The sequence below is a fragment of the Neoarius graeffei genome, chromosome 5, assembly GCF_027579695.1.
Source record: "Neoarius graeffei isolate fNeoGra1 chromosome 5, fNeoGra1.pri, whole genome shotgun sequence".
Taxonomy (NCBI): Eukaryota; Metazoa; Chordata; class Actinopteri; order Siluriformes; family Ariidae; genus Neoarius; species Neoarius graeffei.
In genome coordinates, this window is record NC_083573.1 from 79,842,529 (window position 1) to 79,865,193 (window position 22,665).

General features: G+C 40.6%; 1 protein-coding gene across 2 annotated transcripts in view; it reads left to right on the plus strand.

Moving 5' to 3' along the window:
- Positions 1–22,045, plus strand: part of reck (reversion-inducing-cysteine-rich protein with kazal motifs) — a 193,917-nt gene extending 171,872 nt beyond the window's left edge. Inside the window, exons 18-21 of one of the 2 annotated variants that reach the window (XM_060922458.1) lie at positions 10,234–10,444; positions 10,606–10,679; positions 13,961–14,116; positions 16,093–16,241. In XM_060922458.1, the coding sequence (XP_060778441.1) occupies positions 10,234–10,444; positions 10,606–10,679; positions 13,961–14,116; positions 16,093–16,095 (444 nt within the window). In that variant the 3' untranslated portion in view covers positions 16,096–16,241. Of the gene's footprint in view, positions 1–10,233; positions 10,445–10,605; positions 10,680–13,960; positions 14,117–16,092; positions 16,242–19,965 lie in introns of those variants that run through there. The other variant, XM_060922457.1, reaches the window with a different exon arrangement.
- Positions 22,046–22,665: the final 620 nt, after the last annotated feature.

Consider the following 22,665-nt stretch of genomic DNA (forward strand, 5'->3'; position numbering starts at 1 on the left):
AGACAAAAATATTATACTTGGTCATTTATTTATTGAGGAAAATGATCCAATATTACATATCTGTGAGTGGCAAAAGTATGTGAACCTTTGCTTTCAGTATCTGGTGTGACCCCCTTGTGTAGCAATAACTGCAACTAAACATTTCCGCTAACTGTTGATCAGTCCTGCACACCGGCTTGGAGGAATTTTAGCCCATTCCCCGTACAGAACAGCTTCAACTCTGGCATGTTGGTGGGTTTCCTCACATGAACTGCTCGCTTCAGGTCCTTCCACAACATTCCGATTGGATTAAGGTCAGGACTTTGACTTGGCCATTCCAAAACATTAACTTCATTCTTCTTTAACCATTCTTTGGTAGAACTACTTGTGAGCTTAGGGTCATTGTCTTGCTGCATGACCCACCTTCTCTTGAGATTCAGTTCATGGACAGATGCCCTGACATTTTCTTTTAGAATTCGCTGGTATAATTCAGAATTCATCAATGATGGCAAGCTGTCCTGGCCCAGATGCAGCAAAACAGGCCCAAACCATGATACTACCACCACCATGTTTCACAGATGGGATAAGGTTCTTATGCTGAAATGCAGTGTTTTCCTTTCTCCAAACATAACGCTTCTCATTTAAACCAAAAAGTTCTATTTTGGTCTCATCCGTCCACAAAACATTTTTCCAATAGCCTCCTGGCTTGTCCATGTGATCTTTAGCAAACTGCAGATGAGCAGCAATGTTCTTTTTGGAGAGTAGTGGCTTTCTCCTTGCAACCCTGCCATGCACACCATTGTGGTTCAGTGTTCTCCTGATGATGGACTCATGAACATTAACATTAGCCAATGTGAGAGAGGCCTTCAGTTGCTTAGAAGTTACCCTGGGGTCCTTTGTGACCTCACCGACTATTACACGCCTTGCTCTTGGAGTGATCTTTGTTGGTCGACCACTCCTGGGGAGGGTAACAATGGTCTTGAATTTCCTCCATTTGTACACAATCTGTCTGACTGTGGATTGGTGGAGTCCAAACTCTTTAGAGATGGTTTTGTAACCTTTTCCAGCCTGATGAGCATCAACAACGCTTTTTCTGAGGTCCTCAGAAATCTCCTTTGTTCGTGCCATGATACACTTCCACAAGCATGTGTTGTGAAGATCAGACTTTGATAGATCCCTGTTCTTTAAATAAAACAGGGTGCCCACTCACACCTGATTGTCATCCCATTGATTGAAAACACCTGACTCTAATTTCACCTTCAAATTAACTGCTAATCCTAGATGTTCACATACTTTTGCCACTCACAGATATGTAATATTGGATAATTTTCCTCAATAAATAAATAACCAAGTATAATATTTTGTCTTATTTGTTTAACTGGGTTCTCTTTATCTACTTTTAGGACTTGTGTGAAAATCTGATGATGTTTAGGTCATATTTTTGCAGAAATATAGAAAATTCTAAAGGGTTCACAAACTTCCAAGCACCACTGTATTTAACAGAACGCTACAAAGCAGGACTGGATATGAAATATAATTCACAAGGCGGCAAATCCAATGTTGTGAAAAGCTAAGGCTGAGGCATTAGCTAGTTAGCAACATGGGCACAAGTCAAGCTGCATCACGTCTCTGTTGTGTGAGTTGTCTTCCTGTTTCTGAACATTTGTTTTGTTCATGCAGAGGCTATTTATTCGTCCCTTTACCACTGCACGGTTAGGAACTTCCAGTGGCCAGGCCCAGGCTGCTGATAACAGTACACAAACCAATATCGGGCTACATAATCAGTTTCGATGTTCAAATATCAGATGTTCAAATATTATTCCAGGTTTATACAGTCTCACAGATTTTCTCAAGATTAATACTGCTCGAAATGATTGCACATTTCCAATTGACAATATTTTTGCAATACACTGTAAATGAAATGTTAAAAAACACGAAAAATTAAGTTTTATATGTGGTTCACTCCTATTCACAGTTTCAGCTATCCGCGTTAGATCTTGGAATGTATCCCCACGGACTCAGCGCTCCAACTGTATCTGATAATGTTTTCTTCACTTGTTTTGAGTTTGCTGCCGTTGTTTTACACCGAGACAGTATGAATAGTGCTGTCGCAATAGCACTATTTACGTCACCACCAGCAACGTCACAACCGGCCCCAACACGTAAATCTGAGGGTTTCTATTCCCACTGGAGCCATAACAAAAGATTTCCGTAAATGTTTCTGGGTCCACAGGGGGTAGATTATTTTTATTGGAATCCCTGTTCTGTCATTTTTCTGAAGCGACACTAGAGGGCACTGTCTTGTTTGAATAATACCAGTGTGTGTTTATGCCCTCAGCCCAGGCTGTAGTTTCCAAGAAGCTGGGTCAGAAGACTCCACATTAACTACTGCAGTCTGCTGAGGCCAAAGCCATTCATTTAGCTGCAGCTATAAACAGCAGTCTGAACACCGGGTCAACACGGTGCACTGTGTTTAATGATGAACACAACTTTCATTACAGGAAGAGCGCAGGGCATTTTTCAGTGTCGGCACTGTGTGGTTAGAAGGCGTGGCGAACATTTTTCTGTCTAGCTGTGTGGGTTTGTCTGCATTTATACTAACACAGACTCACAAATAACCTGTAAACCTATAAACACACACTGAGGTAGTAGGAGCCAGGGAACCGGAGATCTCAGGGATATGCAGGCTCAAATTCTGAGTATCATATTGCCAGGTATGCTTAGGCTGTTTACATTGGTGTGTTTTGTAGGAAAACGTTCAAACACACACATACGAAACAAACATCCCCCTTAAAATGAAACTTTCTCACCCATATTGTGCTACACTTCAAGAGATAAGGTGGTAAACTCATTGGTCAGCACTTAAGCTTCCTGTGGTACTCAGGTTGCTCGTGCTATCTTGCCCAATGCTTCCTGAGGTCTGACCTCATGGAAAGCAGCTAGATCAATTACCAACTCATTAAAACACCACCGGCAAGCAAGCAGGCCAGTTAATGAGGATATGTGCATGAGCAAATCTGAGGTATCGTGTTTAGAGAGAGAGAGAGAGACTGACTTTCACTTTATTGAGCACCACAACACTTAGATTTCTGTGTTTGGCTCATTTGGTAAATCCGGCATCTGTGGGATTTACACATGATGTGAATTTGACCATTAATGATTGATATTGAAGGAAAGGCATGGAAATAATAGAAGAACGTAATATAATATTAAAATAATATTGGCTGACTTTGAGTGGTGTTTCAGATATATTCCATTCACCTAGCATGATATTGAATGAATCGAAGATGAGTTCAGTATCATGATAGCTGAATGTAATATATCTGATATACCACAAAAAAGCCAGCCAATATTATCATTATTATACATACACGTTCCTTTCGGGTGTTCAACGCGTCCTTCTCTTCAAAATTCTCTCAAAATCGTCCCTATTTAACAAAGCAAACCTGGCAGCCATGTTTGTTTACAAATTGTCACAGTCACTCACTAGCGCGGAAGTTTTACATCTCCGACGTATCCCTTTTCCAGTTTTTCGATGTCCGTTGGTATGTTTTTCTCTTGTAAATGTGTGTGAAGAATATCTAATGAAGTTTTGGGAGCCTTTCGACTGTTTAACGCATCTTTCTCTTTCACAGAAATGCTTCTGCACATTTCTGTGGAGTCATTTCCAATTTCCATTTCCGCCTGTGCGCATTTTGGCTGCTGCTTCTCACTGGAGCTTTTATTTTTATTTTTTTTCTCTTTGTGTTTGTATAGTTTGATGTTTGTTGGCTTTTTTTTTTAAATGTTTTGTCTGCCGGTTGTGGTGTAGCTCCGGACCCAGTTTTGGGTGTTGGCTCCCTTCAGGCCTTGGGCTGCCATGGGTGATGCCTGTGCTCCTCACTATGGACTGCAGTGAGCTCATTGCTCTTTTTAACATCAGGGTTATCCAGTGCTCTGTGCGGTGGTGCTTCTGTGCTTGGTGCGGTGTTCCGGGTGATGTTGCCCGGTGGCGTCGCGGCAGCTGTGTAGGTGATGTGAGACATATCTTCGTGCACCTTTTGGTGGGACTGTGGGCAGCTACGCCATTGGAATTACATCCTGACCTTCTTTTGGTGGACTCTTTTTTTTTTCCCCCCCTCCCTTTCCCTAATTGTAAAGCGACCTTGGGTGTGAGAGAGGCACTTATATAAATTGAATTTATTATTATTTCTCATTTCGCATCAACTCCAACGTGTGATGTCATGTTGTCTTGACAACCATGCAAGATCGTAAACCATATTCAACGCTCATTCTCCATTGGGTGGAGTGACGTAATACATGTAGAATAAGCAATATGCGAACAATATTGCATGCTATCAAACCATCCATCCATCATCTGTAGCCGCTTATCCTGTTCTACAGGGTCGCAGGCAAGCTGGAGCCTATCCCAGCTGACTATGAGTGAGAGGCAGGGTACACCCTGGACAAGTCGCCAGGTCATCGCAGGGCTGACACAGAGACAAACAACCGTTCACACTCACATTCACACCTACGGTCAATTTAGAGCCACCAGTTAGCCTAACCTGCATGTCTTTGGACTGTGGGGGAAACCGGAGCACCTGGAGGAAACCCACATGGACACGGGGAGAACATGCAAACTCCACACAGAAAGGCCCTCGCCGGCCACTGGACTCGAACCCAGGACCTTCTTGCTGTGAGGCGACAGCGCTAACCACTACACCACCGTGTCACCACTATCAAACCAAATGAATGAAACCCGCTAGAAGGGAATAGAACACATTTTTATTCCATCAAAAAAGTGTCCTGTATGTATAATAATAGCCATTATATCATACCCAATGGCATATGGCAGTGTTTCTCAATCACTGGGCCGCAGCCCATTAGTGGTCTGCGAAGCGTGATCTAGTGGGTTGTGAATTTTTTTCAAGTTTGAAGCCAAATACTAAACAGTTCAGGATGTTGTAGTGTCCCAAATCTGATAGCTGGTTTGGTGTATACATTTCAAGTGGAATTTGTGGGTAAATTAAGAACAAGGCTTTATTACTGTCACATTCCTCCTTTGCATTTAAACCCCCCCCCCATGTGCATATACAGAGAGAGAGAAAGAGAGAGAGAGAGCAGAATAAATAAATAGGTTTGTGGGTAAATTATATGGCTCTGTGATGCCTGCTAGAAGAGAAAAGCAGGGAGGATTGAGAATCGAGCAGCTGTGGTTTGTTTACACCCGATACCGAAACTTGTAGCGTCCTTGCAACCATCGCTAAGACGCGTACAAAAAGCCCAGAAACTCCTACTTACCTGGGCATAAACGATACCTGGATTTATCTTGCAGTGTCCTGATCCCCAGATCTTTAACCCAGCCACATATAAAAAATTGTGCTCCTCCATGCTCTTCCAGGTTTTCATCTGTTTGTCCGTGTAGAACGATGTCTGCAGCACCAGGGAGTTTGAGACATCGGGGAAGTCAACTGATGGACAATTTTCCAGCTCATAATGAATTACTGAATGACTTTATTTAAATGCAGTAAGTTGATCAGCAGAGCTGGTGGGGTCATGCATGTACAGATACCAATAATTACAAATACAAAAGACTAAAAATATGCACAATCTTAAAAAAACTGAAACCTGTTGATTATCTGTTAATTATCTTCACATTAAGTTAATTAATAGTATGCATAACTATTGTCTTTGTATTTCATTACAGCTGCAGTAGGATCAAAACTTATTCTACTAATGTCAAATTTAGCTCGTAAAATTTTCTTTCATAGGAAAAATCCTTTGTTAGCATGTAAGGATCTAATCCCATCGAGTGGTTTCTATATCCACTTCTTTTGAGTGTACTTCTTGGTTTTAATAACTTGCTTGTTTGTTGTACACAAACATGGCAATAAGTTCTTGTGTTAATGGACCAGACTCCACTTTTGGATCATTAATCGCTTTTGACTGAGAATGCCCTGCATGCATGGTTTTAAGTTGGCTTCTGGCACATCCATACAGTTTTAAATACAATACTTACAATTAAAAACAGTTTGTTTTTATTTAATTCCTGGGCTCCCATCTGTAACAAGGAGTGATGTTGCAACACATTAATACACTTTACAACAGATTATTAGATTCTAATAGAATAGAGGAGCCAAAATAATTGGGGATCTTTTTTAATGGGCCCCGACTCGTTACAAGTATAAATAGGGCCTTAGAATAGAAAAGGTTGAGAGCCCCTGGTATATACAGCTACAAATGGATGATGTCTGCACACAACACAAGTGTGTATTGTATATGTATAATGTATAGCATATACAATACTGTGCAAAAGTCTTAGACACCCTATTTTTTTCATACAAACTCTGTTATATATTTCTATTTTATGACTTCTACATTATCGAGTCAGGACAAAAGCATTTTCGAGTCCAAACATTCATTCTCCAGCATAAAATTAAATGTTACAGAAAAAAAGTTTGTATCTGAGCAGCATTTTACATAAGAGAGCACTTTTCAGATTAAAAAAGAAAACATAATGACGGCTGCTGGGTTTTGGTGCAAAATGAAGAAGCGAGTGTGACAGTCAAAGTGTCCAGAGGAACTGGGGCTGGTTCTGGAAGACGCTCAGTAAAACCTACAGCTCATTTCCTTATCAAACTGCACTCATTGTACCTGAGACTACTATTTTTTTTTTTAAAGCAAAGAGTCGTCTCACACCAAATATTGACTTTTTTTCATTTATTATGGCTTACTGCTGTTTATAGTGGGTTTTTTTTAATGTTGAAACATTTTATTTCATTATTTTGAAGCCATTTTGGTCTACAGCATTTCTTTACATGTGCCTAAGGCTTTTGCACAGAACTGTACTGTATATGTTTATATCTGATGGCCTTGTTGCGTACTGATACCATGACTACACACATGGTTCCAAGATGCTCAGTAGCATGTACACCCCTCCCTTGTGAAATATATACAGTTATTCAGGATGTTTTGGAAAATCTCAAAGAGATCAAAAGGTCTATTCATCTCTAGAACGGAAATCTTCCTCATTAATATCTTTTGCTATTTTGAGCTGTTTGCTCTCCTTTTGTGTGTGGATTCGCAAATCACTTTTCTTGCTATTTTCCGTTATTTCCTGATGTTTTGAAGTTCAGGAGACATTTTCGTCCTCAGATGTGTTTTTGTTTACGGTTTGATTGTGGTTGCCATATTGTAAACTAACGCGCATATAATACATGTCATCCCCAGGTCTTTAAAGGGGTTTCTGTGGCTCTTTGTGAATGATTTAGCTGGAAGCGAAGAGCAGGGAGGATTGAGAATCGAGTGGCTGTGGTTTGTTTAAAACCAACACTAAAACTTGTACCGTCCTGGCAACCATCCCAAAGACGCGTAAAAAAAGCCCAGAAATTCCTATTTACCCGGGCATAAATGAAAAACGATCCAGGATTTATCTTGTAGTGTCCTGAGCCGCAGATCTTTAACCCAGCCACATATACAAAGTTGTACTCCTGCATGCTCTTCCAGGTTTTCATCTGTGTGTCCATGTAGAACGATGTCTGCAGCACCAGGTAGTTTGAGATATCGGGGAACTCAACAGATGGATAATGTTCCAACTCGGAGGAAAAATCCTTTGTTAGCGTGTAAGGATCTAATCCCATTGAGTGGTTTCTATATCTGCTTCTTTTGAGTGTACTTCTTGGTTTTAATAACTTGCTTGTTTGCTGTACACAAACATGGCAATAAGTTCTTGTGTTAATGGACCAGGCTCCACTTTTGGATCATTAATCCCTTTTGACTGAGAATGCTCTGCATGCATGGTTTTATGTTGGCTTCTGGCACATCCATACAGTTTTAAATACAATACCTACAATTAAAAAGTTTGTTTTTATTGCACTTATTTAATTCCTGGGCTCCCATCGGTAAACAGGGAGTGATGTCGCATCCCATTAATACACTTTACAACAGATTATTAGATTCTAATAGAATAGGTGAGCCAAAATAATTGGGGATCTTTTGTATTGGGCTCTGATTCGTTACAAGTACAACCCCGATTCCAAAAAAGTTGGGACAAAGTACAAATTGTAAATAAAAACAGAATGCAATGATGTGGAAGTTTCAAAATTACATATTTTATTCAGAATAGAACATAGATGACATATCAAATGTTTAAACTGAGAAAATGTATCATTTAAAGAGAAAAATGGGGTGATTTTAAATTTCATGACAACAACACATCTCAAAAAAGTTGGGACAAGGCCATGTTTACCACTGTGAGACATCCCCTTTTCTCTTTACAACAGTCTGTAAACGTCTGGGGACTGAGGAGACAAGTTGCTCAAGTTTAGGGATAGGAATGTTAACCCATTCTTGTCTAATGTAGGATTCTAGCTGCTCAACTGTCTTAGGTCTTTTTTGTCGTATCTTCCGTTTTATGATGCGCCAAATGTTTTCTATGGGTGAAAGATCTGGACTGCAGGCTGGCCAGTTCAGTACCCGGACCCTTCTTCTACGCAGCCATGATGCTGTAATTGATGCAGTATGTGGTTTGGCATTGTCATGTTGGAAAATGCAAGGTCTTCCCTGAAAGAGATGTCGTCTGGATGGGAGCATATGTTGCTCTAGAACCTGGATACACCTTTCAGCATTGATGGTGTCTTTCCAGATGTGTAAGCTGCCCATGCCACACGCACTAATGCAACCCAATACCATCAGAGATGCAGGCTTCTGAACTGAGCGCTGATAACAACTTGGGTCGTCCTTCTCCTCTTTAGTCCGAATGACACGGCGTCCCTGATTTCCATAAAGAACTTCAAATTTTGATTCGTCTGACCACAGAACAGTTTTCCACTTTGCCACAGTTCATTTTAAATGAGCCTTGGCCCAGAGAAGACGTCTGCGCTTCTGGATCATGTTTAGATACGGCTTCTTCTTTGAACTATAGAGTTTTAGCTGGCAACAGCGGATGGCACGGTGAATTGTGTTCACAGATAATGTTCTCTGGAAATATTCCTGAGCCCATTTTGTGATTTCCAATCCAGAAGCATGCCTGTATGTGATGCAGTGCCGTCTAAGGGCCCGAAGATCACGGGCACCCAGTATGGTTTTCCGGCCTTGACCCTTACGCACAGAGATTCTTCCAGATTCTCTGAATCTTTTGATGATATTATGCACTATAGATCATGATATGTTCAAACTCTTTGCAATTTTACACTGTCGAACTCCTTTCTGATATTGCTCCACTATTTGTCGGCGCAGAATTAGGGGGATTGGTGATCCTCTTCCCATCTTTACTTCTGAGAGCCGCTGCCACTCCAAGATGCTCTTTTTATACCTAGTCATGTTAATGACCTATTGCCAATTGGCCTAATGAGTTGCAATTTGGTCCTCCAGCTGTTCCTTTTTTGTACCTTTAACTTTTCCAGCCTCTTATTGCCCCTGTCCCAACTTTTTTGAGATGTGTTGCGGTCATGAAATTTCAAATGAGCCAATATTTGGCATGAAATTTCAAAATGTCTCACTTTCGACATTTGATATGTTGTCTATGTTCTATTGTGAATACAATATCAGTTTTTGAGATTTGTAAATTATTGCATTCCGTTTTTATTTACAATTTGTACTTTGTCCCAACTTTTTTGGAATCGGGGTTGTATGAAAAGGTGGGCCTTAAAGCAGAAAAGGTTGAGAACCCCTGGAATATGGTAACCTGATGCATAATATGCAAAAAAAAAAACATCTACTAGCTTTCTTTTTTATGCTTCTGCTATTAGGTGATGGAGGCATTATGTTTTCAGGTTGTACATCCACGGTGCGTCTTTCCAAGACTCTCCTGAGCATGATATCTCAAGAAGGATTGATTGAATGTTAACACTAAGAAAGATTTTGCTTATAGAGTTTTTTGGCCCTTTCAGAGCACACAAAACGATGTCATGAGCAGTTATTAATAATAAAAAGGATAATTTAAGTTCTAAAATCAGATTGGCTGAGCCACGTTTAAAGCTGTGAAATTTAAAATCCTTGACTTGACACAATGGATGAATTCTGTATTAAAGCTCCAGGTTTTAAACCAATAACATCATCACATTTAAGCCATTGTACAGTCCGTATAATGCCCGAATCTCTGCCTGTTATGTTGCTTAGCAACCAAATCTTACTGTTAACAGAATGCATTGTCTAGCTGCAGAATATTATTAATAATAAAATGATTCATTGAACAATGCTTGGCATCATACCAAAGAGAAATATGTATATTTTTCTGTTACTATGAGTATGTGTGTATGTGTGTTTTTGACACAGGACGCCTGCAGGGTAACTCGGGAAGTGTGCGGACACAACGGTGAGACGTATAACACGGTGTGTGAGGCGTTTTCAGACCGTGTGGCTGTGGATTATCAGGGCCGCTGCCATGCTGTGGGTTCTGTGTCAGGTTTCCCGTCTGATTCAGGCTGTAACGCTGTGCCTTGTCCTCCCCTCTCTGCTGCGGGCTGTAACCCCATCTCTCCACCTGGTGAGTTACACACAGCTTTGCTCAACTTTACACAACTCATATGGGTCTGCAGGATTAGACCTTTCCCATCTCTCTCTCTCTCTCTCTCTCTCTCTCTCCCTGTGTGTGTGTGTGTGTGTGTGTGTGTGTGTGTGTGTGTGTGTGTGTGTGCACGTGTGTAGGTGCGTGTTGCCCTGTATGTGCCGGGATGTTGCAGATCCTCTGGAATAAACAGCAAATGGATGTCTTTGCCAAGGTAAATACCTTCTCTGTGCTTATTATCTGCCCTTGGTCTATATTTATTACCGAACATCTTTTCAGCTCAGTCGGCTCTTCTCTCCTCCTTGTGCTTTAATTTCAGTAGCACAAGGTGAGCATTAGATGGCAGCATGGATCACATTTCACTCACAAATGCTCCAGAGCGTACCGGATAATGATTTCAGCCATTACATTACCCAAGTGGTCATGTAAACAGCATGCTACAATGTCATAAATCACATTTAAAAAGCACTTCAGTTTATTTTGCAATCTATATAATTGGGTTATTGGGTTTTTCAGCATGTGTCAGTGTACATAATGTGATTTTTAAAAAAAAAGCAGTAGACACGATTCACTTAATCCAACACTATATCTACAAAATGGCCACAAAGAAACTTCCTACAAACTAAAGTAAAAAATAAAGATCTGCCAGTAAAGCACACTTCAACGTCATGTCAGTTTATTTATATCGCGCTTTTAACAACAGATATTGTCGCAAAGCAGCTTCGTGGAAAGATAAAGATTTTAAACTTATGAACTTGTAAATTAATCCCCAATGAGCAAGCCTGAGGTAACGATGGTGAGGAAAAACTCCCTCAGATGACATGAGGAAGAAACCTTGAGAGGAACCAGACTCAAAAGGGAACCCATCCTCGTTTGGGTGATAACAAATAGCGTGATTATAAATAACTCACTTCTGTAACGGTGTCCTACATAGTCACAAAGTATAACTGTGTAACCAGGAAATTCGTTATAGTTTTAGCATGAAGTCTATTTTGTTGAAGTTATCAACTATTTATTGATGGAGACTTGCGTGCAAAACTGTTCATGACACTGCAGTCCGAAAGTTACCGTGGCAATTGTAGTCCTAAATCATCATAGCAAAACTGTAAGTGTCCGGAGACGACATCTAAGTATTTCTTAAAAAGATTATTATATGATTATTGACCTACTCATGTAGACAAAGAGGGGTTTTTTTTAATTATTAGTTATTAGATGATGTACTCACCAGCCACTTTAATAGGAACTTGTTCTTGATTCTAAGATTCCTGTTCTCGGCTGCAGGAGTGGAGCCCAATGTGGTCTTCTGCTGTTGCATACTGAGATGCTTTTCTGCTCACCACAGTTGTAAAGAGTGATTATATGAGTTACTATATCCTTCCTGGCAGCTCGAACCAATCTGGCCATTTTCCTCTGATTTTTCTTATCAACAAGGCGTTTGTTTCCACCCACAGAACTGTCGCTCACTCAGTGTCTTTTTTTTCAAGAAAAAAAATCAGAAATTGAGTTTAAAAAGTCAGAAATTCCAAGATTAAGATGTCTGAAAATCTCTTTCTGCTTTATTCATTTTATATTGCATGACTGAGGAGGAAAGACTGTGTTTCCTGTCACTCTTTGCTCAGCTATGGCATCTGTGGTGTGATGACACTGATCCAACATTGCAAAGTGAAGCGATCTGGTTTCTTGAAAAAAAAAAGCACTATTTTTCTGAGCTGGTTTTTTTTTTCATAAATTTGTGACTTTTTAATCCCTAAATTTTAGAGTTTTTATCCCCCGCTGGCCGAAAGGCCCGAAGGGGGATTATGTCGTGGCGATGTCCATCCATTCGTCCGTCTGTCCGTCCATCCATCCATCCATCCATCCCAGGAAGGGTGCTCACCTTCTGAAATCAACTCCTCTCACAATTTGTGGAAGAATTTCACCAAACTTGGCAAAAGACATTATATGTCGGTAGTATGCGTATTGTAATTTTGTTCAATTCGGTCACATTTGACCAGAGTTACAGCCTTTGATTAACAACCTTGTACTTTCACAATTTCATGAAGGTGTGCTCGCCTTCTGACATCAACTCCTCTTACAATTTTTGGACGAATTTCTCGATGCTTGGCAAAAGGCCTTGTTATATGACGGTAATACACATATTGCGATTTAATTTTGTTTGTGAAAATTTTACCAGAGTTTTGACCCTTGATTAAATAACTTGTACTTTGAGAATTTCATGAGGGTGTACCTTCTTCTGAAATCAACTCCTCTCACAATTTATGGAGGAATTTTACCAAACTTGGCAGAAGGCTTTGTTATATGCATATTGAAATTTTGTTTCATTTGGGCAAATTTTACCAGTTATGCCTTCGATTATTAACAAACTTGTACTTTGGCAATTTCATCAAGGGTGTGCTTGCTTTCTGAAATCAACTTCCCTCATAATTTTTGTCCCCCACTGGCTGAAAGGCCTGAAGGGGGATTATGTCGTGGTGATGTCCGTCCATCCCGGGAAGGGAACTCGCCTTCTGAAATCAACTCCTCTTACAATTTTTGGAGGAATTTCACGAAACTTGAATACACATTCAGTAATACACATATTGTAATTTTGTTAAATTCGGTTACATTTTACCAGAGTTATGGCCTAGGTGCCAGCGGGGGATATTGTGCTCTCAGAGCGCTTTTATTTCTCAAAAATTTGTGACTTTTTAATCTCGGAATTTCCGAGTTTTTTTTTTTTTCTTATAAAATGTGACATTTTAATTTCAGAATTTCTGAGCTTTTGTTCTGGCAAATTTATGACTTCATAATCTCAGAGAATATCTGAGTTTTCCCTTGTAAACTTCTGACTTTAATCTCAGAAATTATTTGGGGGGGGGATTCCTTGGAATATTACCCCCTTCCTCAGCTCTCTATTTTTATTTATTTATTTATTTATTTATTTATTCTTAACTTGCAATGGCTCTTAATACACCGTCGTAGTAAGTAATAACAGCAACCAGTTTGTTCTGATGTATCCATAAATAGATAAAAAGTATGTGTGTAAAAAAACATCACCATTGGTATAATAAGATTAAAATACATCAGAATTGGAAAATAAAACAACTTTAGGAGTGCTATGAGTAATTCTTCATGTTGTTCCACATCACACCACTGCATCGTTGATTAGTGTCCTATAACAGCATGACCAACATGTTTTATTTCTGACATAGCACATATCACATGACCTCGTACTCAGAAAGGATGAGCAAAAATTCTGCTTTTGTCCAGTTCAGTGCTAGCTTCCTACTTTTATTTCAATCAGAACATTAAACATAGCTCTTATAATTATCTTAAAAATATGTAAACATAATAATGTAAAATTTAAAAAAAAACTCCGCCTCATCACTATATTAACCAGGAGCACAATGCTTTCCTGTCAGTGTGTATTTAGCTGTTTCCTGGGCTAACGGGATGCTTTTGTGTGTGTGTGTGTGTGTGTGTGTGTGTGTGTGTGTGTGTGTGTGATATTTTTAGTTGAACCGGAATCAGCCAGTCACGGTGCATGACATTCTGAGAATCCTGCGTCTGCACATCTCTGTTCCTCAGTGTGATATCTTTGGCTACCTGAGCATCGACTCTGAGCTCGTGATCCTCATCATACCTGTGGACCAGCAGCCCACTCCGCTACAGGTTTGTGTCTGTATTTAGGGCCAACTCTACACTTTTTTTCCCCTTGCTAGAGCCCTTGAGCTCTTTTGTCAGCATTCACAATAAATTCAGGGAGAATACCTGCTGCCCCGTCAGACCCATTATCTTCACTCACACATCATGGAACAGAGGAGTTCCACACACACACAGGATTTATATATACACATCCAGTACTGTGCAAAAATCCGAGGCACATATAAAGAAACGCTGTAGACTAAAAATGTCTTCAAAAATAATGAAATGAAATGTTTCAACATGAAAAAAATACTATGAACAGCAGTGGGTGGCACGGTGGTGTAGTGGTTAGCACTGTCGCCTCACAGCAAGAAGGTTCTGGGTTCGAGTCCAGCAGCCGACGAGGGCCTTTCTGTGTGGAGTTTGCATGTTCTCCCCGTGTCCGCGTGGGTTTCCTCCGGGTGCTCCGGTTTCCCCCACAGTCCAAAGACATGCAGGTTAGGTTAACTGGTGACTCTAAATTGACCGTAGGTGTGAATGTGAGTGTGAATGGTTGTCTGTGTCTATGTGTCAGCCCTGTGATGACCTGGCGACTTGTCCAGGGTGTACCCCGCCTTTCGCCCGTAGTCAGCTGGGATAGGCTCCAGCTCACCCGCGGCCCTGTACAGGATAAGCAGCTATGAATGATGGATGGATTTAAGCAGTAAGCCATAATAAATTAAACAAAGTGAATATTTGGTGTGAGACGTCCCTTTGCTTTAAAAAAAAAAATAACAGAAGTACAATGAGTGCAGTTTGATAAGGAAATGAGCTGTAGGTTTTACTGAGCATCTTACAGAACCAGCCCCAGTTCTTCTGGATACTTTGACTCTCACACTCGCTTCTTCATTTTGCACCAAAACCCAGCAGCCTTCATTATGTTTTCTTTTTTCGTCTGAAAAGTGCTCGCTTATGGAATATGCTGCTCAGGTACAAACTTTTTTTTTTTTCCTGTAACATTTAATTTTGTGCTGGAAAATGAATGTTTGGACTCTAAAATGTTTTTGTACCGACTCAATAATGTTGAAGTCATAAAATAGAAATCTATAACAAAGTTTGTATGAAAAAAAATTGGGGGGGGGGGGGGGGGGGTAAGACTTTTGCACAGTACTGGATATGTATGTTTATACACAGTGTTTATGTGTAGTGTTGGATAGAGGTTGCCAATCAATAAGCCTTGCTGCTAATTAGAGCTTCTTTATGAATAAGGAATGAGTTTTGCTTCGAACTAAGATCCTGATTCTTTGGCTGGGTTTGTAAAGAAGATCATTTATATTTGTTAAATTCTTACATGACTGTAGCATCATTTTCATAGCAGATGTTTGAGAATGCCAGTTCGTCTGCATTGTGAATTACTGATGCTGAGCCAAAGCAACTGTTATTTTGGAGGATGCCAAGAGCACAGTATGTCCTCAAAGCTAAAAGGAAGCTCGTGTATCAATGGCTAAGTAAATAATTAGTCATTGCAATGTTTCTACAATTCCATAGATAGCAATTTCATTCATTTTGTCAACATTTGCTTTGTTATATTATATTGGGGAATGTAATATTCAGTACATAATATTAAAACTTTGTTTAGGACAAATATGTTTCTTCCACAAGAAACCACAAGCTGTCATTCGGATCATTATTTTTGCAAACCCCTCACAATGTTCCAAAGTTGTTTTTCCCCTTTTGAGTCTTTATCCTCGCCATGCTTCTAGCGCGTGAGGTCATGCGGTGCACTCATGAGCACTGGACATAGCGAGTAAGGAGTAGTGGCGTAGTGTTTGTTTTAAAGCTAGACAGCCTTTCGATTTCATAAAATCGGTGAAATTTAGTTCCCTCTGAAATTTGGTCATTGTGATATGTGGCAGCGGGGGCGTGGTCAAGCGCCGGTCTGTGACAGGAGGGCGGAGTCAGGGAAGGTGAGTGGCAGAATCACTACACCTGAGAGCAATTAACCTGTTTGTGTGTCTTCCCAGTGACCGCGCCCTATTTAGGGAGGGAGAGCGAGAGCAGAGGTGATCTCTCCCGAACCAGACACCTGATGTGTGTGTGTGCGCGTGTGTCTGTGCCCAGCATATTGTGTTAGACTGAAAAGTGTAACAATAAAACTATTTGTTGAACCTGATCTCTGTCCTGCCGTCCTCTGTGCTCCACCCCTCCGTAAGAACCGCTACATGATATATGTTTATTTCTGTAATATCTCAAAAATATCAGGCCATCCTGTGGCTGGGAAGTTATTTAATTTGAGAGGATTCCCGAGCAAATAATGTGCATGAAATCGCTCGCTTCGCGCAGTCAAGCAGACAGAGGAAGGCCATGTGCGCATGCGCAGGTTCACCTTTGACCATGCACTTACAGTTCCATCATTCTGTCACTAAACAAACAGCTGATCACACCGAGGTGCTCGCTGACCGCCGATATTTATTAGTTTGGTCCTGCGTTTCCTTTCCTTCGCAACATAACGTCTTTTCTTCTCGCTTTCCGTTACTGTAGTCGGTCTCTCACGTTTCATTCGCACACTTGTGTCCTCCATTTTTCTCTCCTGTTTCAAATTTGTATCCCACAATGCCTTGCGCGAACGGGGAAAGCCCACCACATCATGCATGACGTAGTCTCTTGAATCAGGTCATGGTGAAGCAGGAAAAAATTGCGGAGAATTTAGGGCCACGTGGCTCTAAATTCATTAATTGTTCTATTTTTTAAAAAACTAATAAAATTGGAAGTCTGTGATTCGAATTCAGTAGCTTTCAGTCCACTAAACAAAAATAATTAGGTGTCGGGGAAAATTATTTTCATGACCTACACTTGAAAAATCTGAAAGGCAGTCCAGCTTTAATGCAGTGGTTACCAAAATGTAAAAACCGACGAATCAGTGATCTTGAATCAAATTATGTTGCAAAACAAACTCTTTTTTTTTCAAGAGATACCCTGCTTAAAAATGACTTCATGTACAATTAAAATGACTTCTATCCAAACTCTAATTTACCATTTCAGTTCATCATTATCCTTCGGCCTCGTTCTTCCACACAGCCATTGCAAATTTCAGGTCCTGTGCCCCAATTCCAGTGTCCCTTGATATTAGGTGGGGTAGGTTAACTTTCTTGACCTCACTGGGCGGTGCTCCGGGCTCCAGAGGAGAAGGCAAGATATCACCTCCCCCTCGGCTCTAAAACAATGCCCTGCAAAGAGGACTCTTCTTGATTTGAGTCTCATTGTGACTGGTGGCAAGTCAAGTTTATTTGTATAGCGCTTTTAACAAGAGACATTGTCGCAAAGCAGCTTAACAGAAATTTGAAGACTTTAAACATGAGCTAATTTTATCCCTAATCTATCCCCAATGAGCAAGCCTATGGCAACGGTGGTGGGGAAAAACTCCCTCAGACGACATGAGGAAGAGACCTCGAGAGGAACCAGATTCAAAAGGGAACCCATCCTCATCTGGGTGATAGCAGACAGTGTGATTATACAACCCCGATTCCAAAAAAGTACAAATTGTAAATAAAAACGGAATGCAATAATTTACAAACCTCAAAAACTGATATTGTATTCACAATAGAACATAGACAACATATCAAATGTCGAAAGTGAGACATTTTGAAATTTCATGCCAAATATTGGCTCATTTGAAATTTCATGACCGCAACACATCTCAAAAAAGTTGGGACAGGGGCAATAAGAGGCTGGAAAAGTTAAAGGTACAAAAAAGGAACAGCTGGAGGACCAAATTGCAACTCATTAGGTCAATTGGCAATAGGTCATTAACATGACTGGGTATAAAAAGAGCATCTTGCAGTGGCAGCGGTTCTCAGAAGTAAAGATGGGAAGAGGATCACCAATCCCCCTAATTCTGCGCCGACAAATAGTGGAGCAATATCAGAAAGGAGTTCGACAGTGTAAAATTGCAAAGAGTTTGAACATATCATCATCTACAGTGCACAATATCATCAAAAGATTCAGAGAATCTGGAAGAATCTCTGTGCGTAAGGGTCAAGGCCGGAAAACCATACTGGGTGCCCGTGATCTTCGGGCCCTTAGACGGCACTACATCACATACAGGCATGCTTCTGTATTGGAAATCACAAAATGGGCTCAGGAATATTTCCAGAGAACATTATCTGTGAACACAATTCACCGGGCCATCCGCCATTGCCAGCTAAAACTCTATAGTTCAAAGAAGAAGCCGTATCTAAACATGATCCAGAAGCACAGACGTCTTCTCTGGGCCAAGGCTCATTTAAAATGGACTGTGGCAAAGTGGAAAACTGTTCTGTGGTCAGACGAATCAAAATGTGAAGTTCTTTATGGAAATCAGGGATGCCGTGTCATTCGGACTAAAGAGGAGAAGGATGACCCAAGTTGTTATCAGCACTCAGTTCAGAAGCCTGCATCTCTGATGGTATGGGGTTGCATTAGTGCGTGTGGCATGGGCAGCTTACACATCTGGAAAGACACCATCAATGCTGAAAGGTATATCCAGGTTCTAGAGCAACATATGTTCCCATCCAGATGACGTCTCTTTCAGGGAAGACCTTGCATTTTCCAACATGACAATGCCAAACCACATACTGCATCAATTACAGCATCATGGCTGCGTAGAAGAAGGGTCCGGGTACTGAACTGGCCAGCCTGAAGTCCAGATCTTTCACCCATAGAAAACATTTGGCGCATCATAAAACGGAAGGTACGACAAAAAAGACCTAAGACAGTTGAGCAGCTAGAATCCTACATTAGACAAGAATGGGTTAACATTCCTATCCCTAAACTTGAGCAACTTGTCTCCTCAGTCCCCAGACGTTTACAGACTGTTGTAAAGAGAAAAGGGGATGTCTCACAGTGGTAAACATGGCCTTATCCCAACTTTTTTTGAAATATGTTGTTGTCATGAAATTTAAAATCACCTAATTTTTCTCTTTAAATGATACATTTTCTCAATTTAAACATTTGATATGTCATCTATGTTCTATTCTGAATAAAATATGGAATTTTGAAACTTCCACATCATTGCATTCCGTTTTTACTTACAATTTGTACTTTGTCCCAACTTTTTTGGAATCGGGGTTGTAAATAACTTGCTTCTATAACAGTGTCCTCTATAGGGGCAAGTTCCTGTATATATCCTCCAAGATGGCATGGGTAGACCACTGGATGTTTTGAACCCGATGTTGGAGGTTGATATAAGTTCCATCTAGTCTCTGCTGTTGTTTGAGCGTCATGGTCCATGTCTCAGCACCATATAGGAGGATGGGCTCCACTACCGATATGAACAGTTTTACCTTGAGGTGTTTGGCCAGGTTCGAGCACCATATTTTAGTTCATGGTGTTGTTTTTCTTGTTAAGTGCTCATCAATCATTCAGTAAACAAACAGACAAAACACTCCGATAGTGAAGCCATATGAAATGTGATTTAATCCCCTCGAGTTACAAAACATATCTATCTCTCCACCACCACTTCTCTCCAGAGGAATTTTCAATTTGTATTTTATTGTTTTTGGTTTTTTTGCATTTCAGTGCCTGTGCTGAAATACCTCCATAACCTGAGACTGATTTTTAATTATATTAAAGTGTGTTTTAATGAAACTAGTTTTCTCCAGTACTTCAAGCACTACTGCCCTGAGTGCTTAACTTACCTTTGGCTCGAAAGTGAAATAAAGTCCACACATCGCTCTGCTATTATTCTTATATGTCTCTGGTGAACAATTTCTTGTTCTTGCATCATATTTCATGTGTTGGTCGAATGTACCTACAAATATTACCTCAGATTTGGTCATCTAGTCGCAGTGTGTGTTGAAATGATACAAAGTCTTGTGTACTCTTGCTAAACACAGTGTGTGTCTGGTGTGTATCCACAGATTGAAGCCTGCAGCAAAGAAGCCGAGAAGATTGACTCTCTTATTAACTCGGGCAGTCCCACGCTAGTGTCCCACGTCCCCCTGTCCGCCTTCCTGACCTCCGAGCTCAAACTGTCCACCGTTAGCTCTGCTGCTTCCCCCAGCACCTCTTCCCTGTGTGTGTCCACCTGTCTCTCTCTCTGTCTCCTCCTCACATTTCTGCTGTCCTACCTAAACACCCTGAACAGTCGTTGCTGAGCAACAGCGACCCAGGACTAACCTTTGACCTTCCTTGCCTTGTTCCTAGAAGCCCCAGTCTGCATAGCCTTGACAATCACAGAAACGCCGAGAACACTTGCTCGCAATATGTCGGGACAATGAAGTTAAGGAATCAATAATGGACTGTTGAGCTGTATTCCTGTCGAGGGTAAGCTGGACAAGCTCTGTCGAGTCATGTTGATCTTTTCTTTTATAGTCACAGAGCAGAGAGCATAAGAAAGCGAAAGGAATAAAGCAAGGAGATGGATAGAGTGAGCTCTCCCAATGAATTTCTGCCTCTGGCACTCCTCTCTGCTGCCTTTCACTGCCGGTTCACTGGAGCAGATACTTTAAACAATGTACGTCTCACACACCTCGTTTTATAGATAAGAACTGAAGAAATTAAGCAGTGGAAGTGGAGAAGGCTTTCGAACCCAAAAGGAAAGGGATCTTTCTTCATTCCTCTCTGTATATAATTTAATAGACCTAAAAGGAGAAAGTATAGCCATCCTAAGCCGGATTTACACTGTGCGATTTCAGCGCTCTTTTGAGGTTGTTACTTACTTGATCTCAGCCACATTCTCGAACAGGCTTGACGATAACATGTTCTCCATGTCAGTTTATATGATGAAGATCCTCTAATAAGTTTACACAACCATTAAAGAAAGATCATTTCAGACTGCGATTGAAGAAAAGTATTACATTCTGCTTACCAGTTCATATAATCCAGTGTTGTAGTCGAGTCACTAAACCTCGAGTCCGAGTCCAGTCTCGAGTCCCCAGTGTTCAAGTCCAAGTCATTAAAGAAAATTTCGAGTCCAATTCCAAGATTGATACAAGTCTGAGTCTTGGACTAACGTTACTGCCTGACTGCTCCATTTTAGTTAATAGGCTACAGATAAACAGCTTGTTCATCACTCAGCAAGCCCCGCCCACTATCAACAGGGCAAATAACATGAGAGACGGTTAACACTCGCCAGTTCATCAGTCAGCAAGCAAGACCCGCTATCAACAGGGCAATGAACATAGCATGTCACTTCCTTCTCTGGGTGGAATCTTACCAAATGACGATTGAAGTTCGAGGTTGTCCCCGTCGTCTCCTCGATAGTTCTTCTACATATGGAACACACAGCAGTGCATTTTTTCCCACTGCATGAGAAGTCTGTATAAGCAAAGCGGACAATCCTAGGGGCTTCGCTCCAGGCATTTTAACGCCATTAACGTTAATTTGTTCCTGAACATGACGTATGAACAGGTGAATGTGCATTCTCTTGCACAAAATTAGTATAAAAATTAATGTAGACATAAATATCTTATGCCAAAATCATTATGGCATGTTACAAAAAAACAAAGAAAAAATCAGAGTCCTCGTCTCCAATTTACAAGTCTGAATGCAGTTAATGCACGAGTCCGAGTCATCAGTGCTCAAGTCCAAGTCAAGTCATGAGTCCTTAAAATTAGGGCACGAGTCGGACTCGAGTACTACAAGCCTGGTATAATCTGAATAGAAACGTGCTTGAAAGTGAGCTTGTGGTTATGAACATCTTTTATCTGTCCATTAGCGTGGTTTGTTTACGTGTCACCATATTCGTTCCCCAAGTTGTAGCTGTCCAGTGAGTTTTTTATGCCGTCTTCTTCTTGATGGGTTTTCAAGAAGCATCGCATCGACTGAGATTTTAGTCACAATTTTCTGACACGACCAAAATTTTGTTGTTTTTGGTTCCAACAGTGATGCCAGTGAGCATGTGAGATTATTATGCATTCAAAAGGCTGGATCATACTTGCTTTTACTTAAAGGGATTCTCCAGCGGATTGATTTTCAAACTTGTTTTATGTAAAATTAGTCGCAGATTTCAAAAATCAAACTTTCATTTTCGGAGACCAAATAATGTCAAGAAAAATGCATTTTTTAAGAACACTATACCAGATGGGCTTCCTGTGGTAGTGATGTATGCGACGATGTCAGGTAGCGGTCGCGTCGAGCAACTCAGCTGTTTATATTCTCTGCTTCACGCTCTAAAATCTCTGTTTTAAACTATGGTATACACTTTCTCTGTTAATCTACCCAGCACCAGCTGTAGATCATGTAAAAAAAGATTTTAGAGCATAAAGGGTCATGTTGTACTGCGAATTGAGCCATTTTAAACCGAGATTTTAGAGTGCACCGCCACACACACACGACACACACTTCTTGTAGATCGTGTGAAAAAAGATTTTAGAGCGTGAGGTCTCATGTCTGATCCAGTTTCTATCAGGGAGCCTCTTCTACAGCTGAGTAAGCACACTTTGCATTTTCTCTGTGAAAATGCAGCCTAGTTCCAGCTTGTGCTTTCTTTTTAGCATCATTGTGGCATTTCTATATGTTACACAGTGAGGCTCATTTATTTAAAAACTGGTAAATTCAGTAAAAATACTTGTAAAACTAGCAAAACTACGATGTAAACAGAGAATATAAACAGCTGA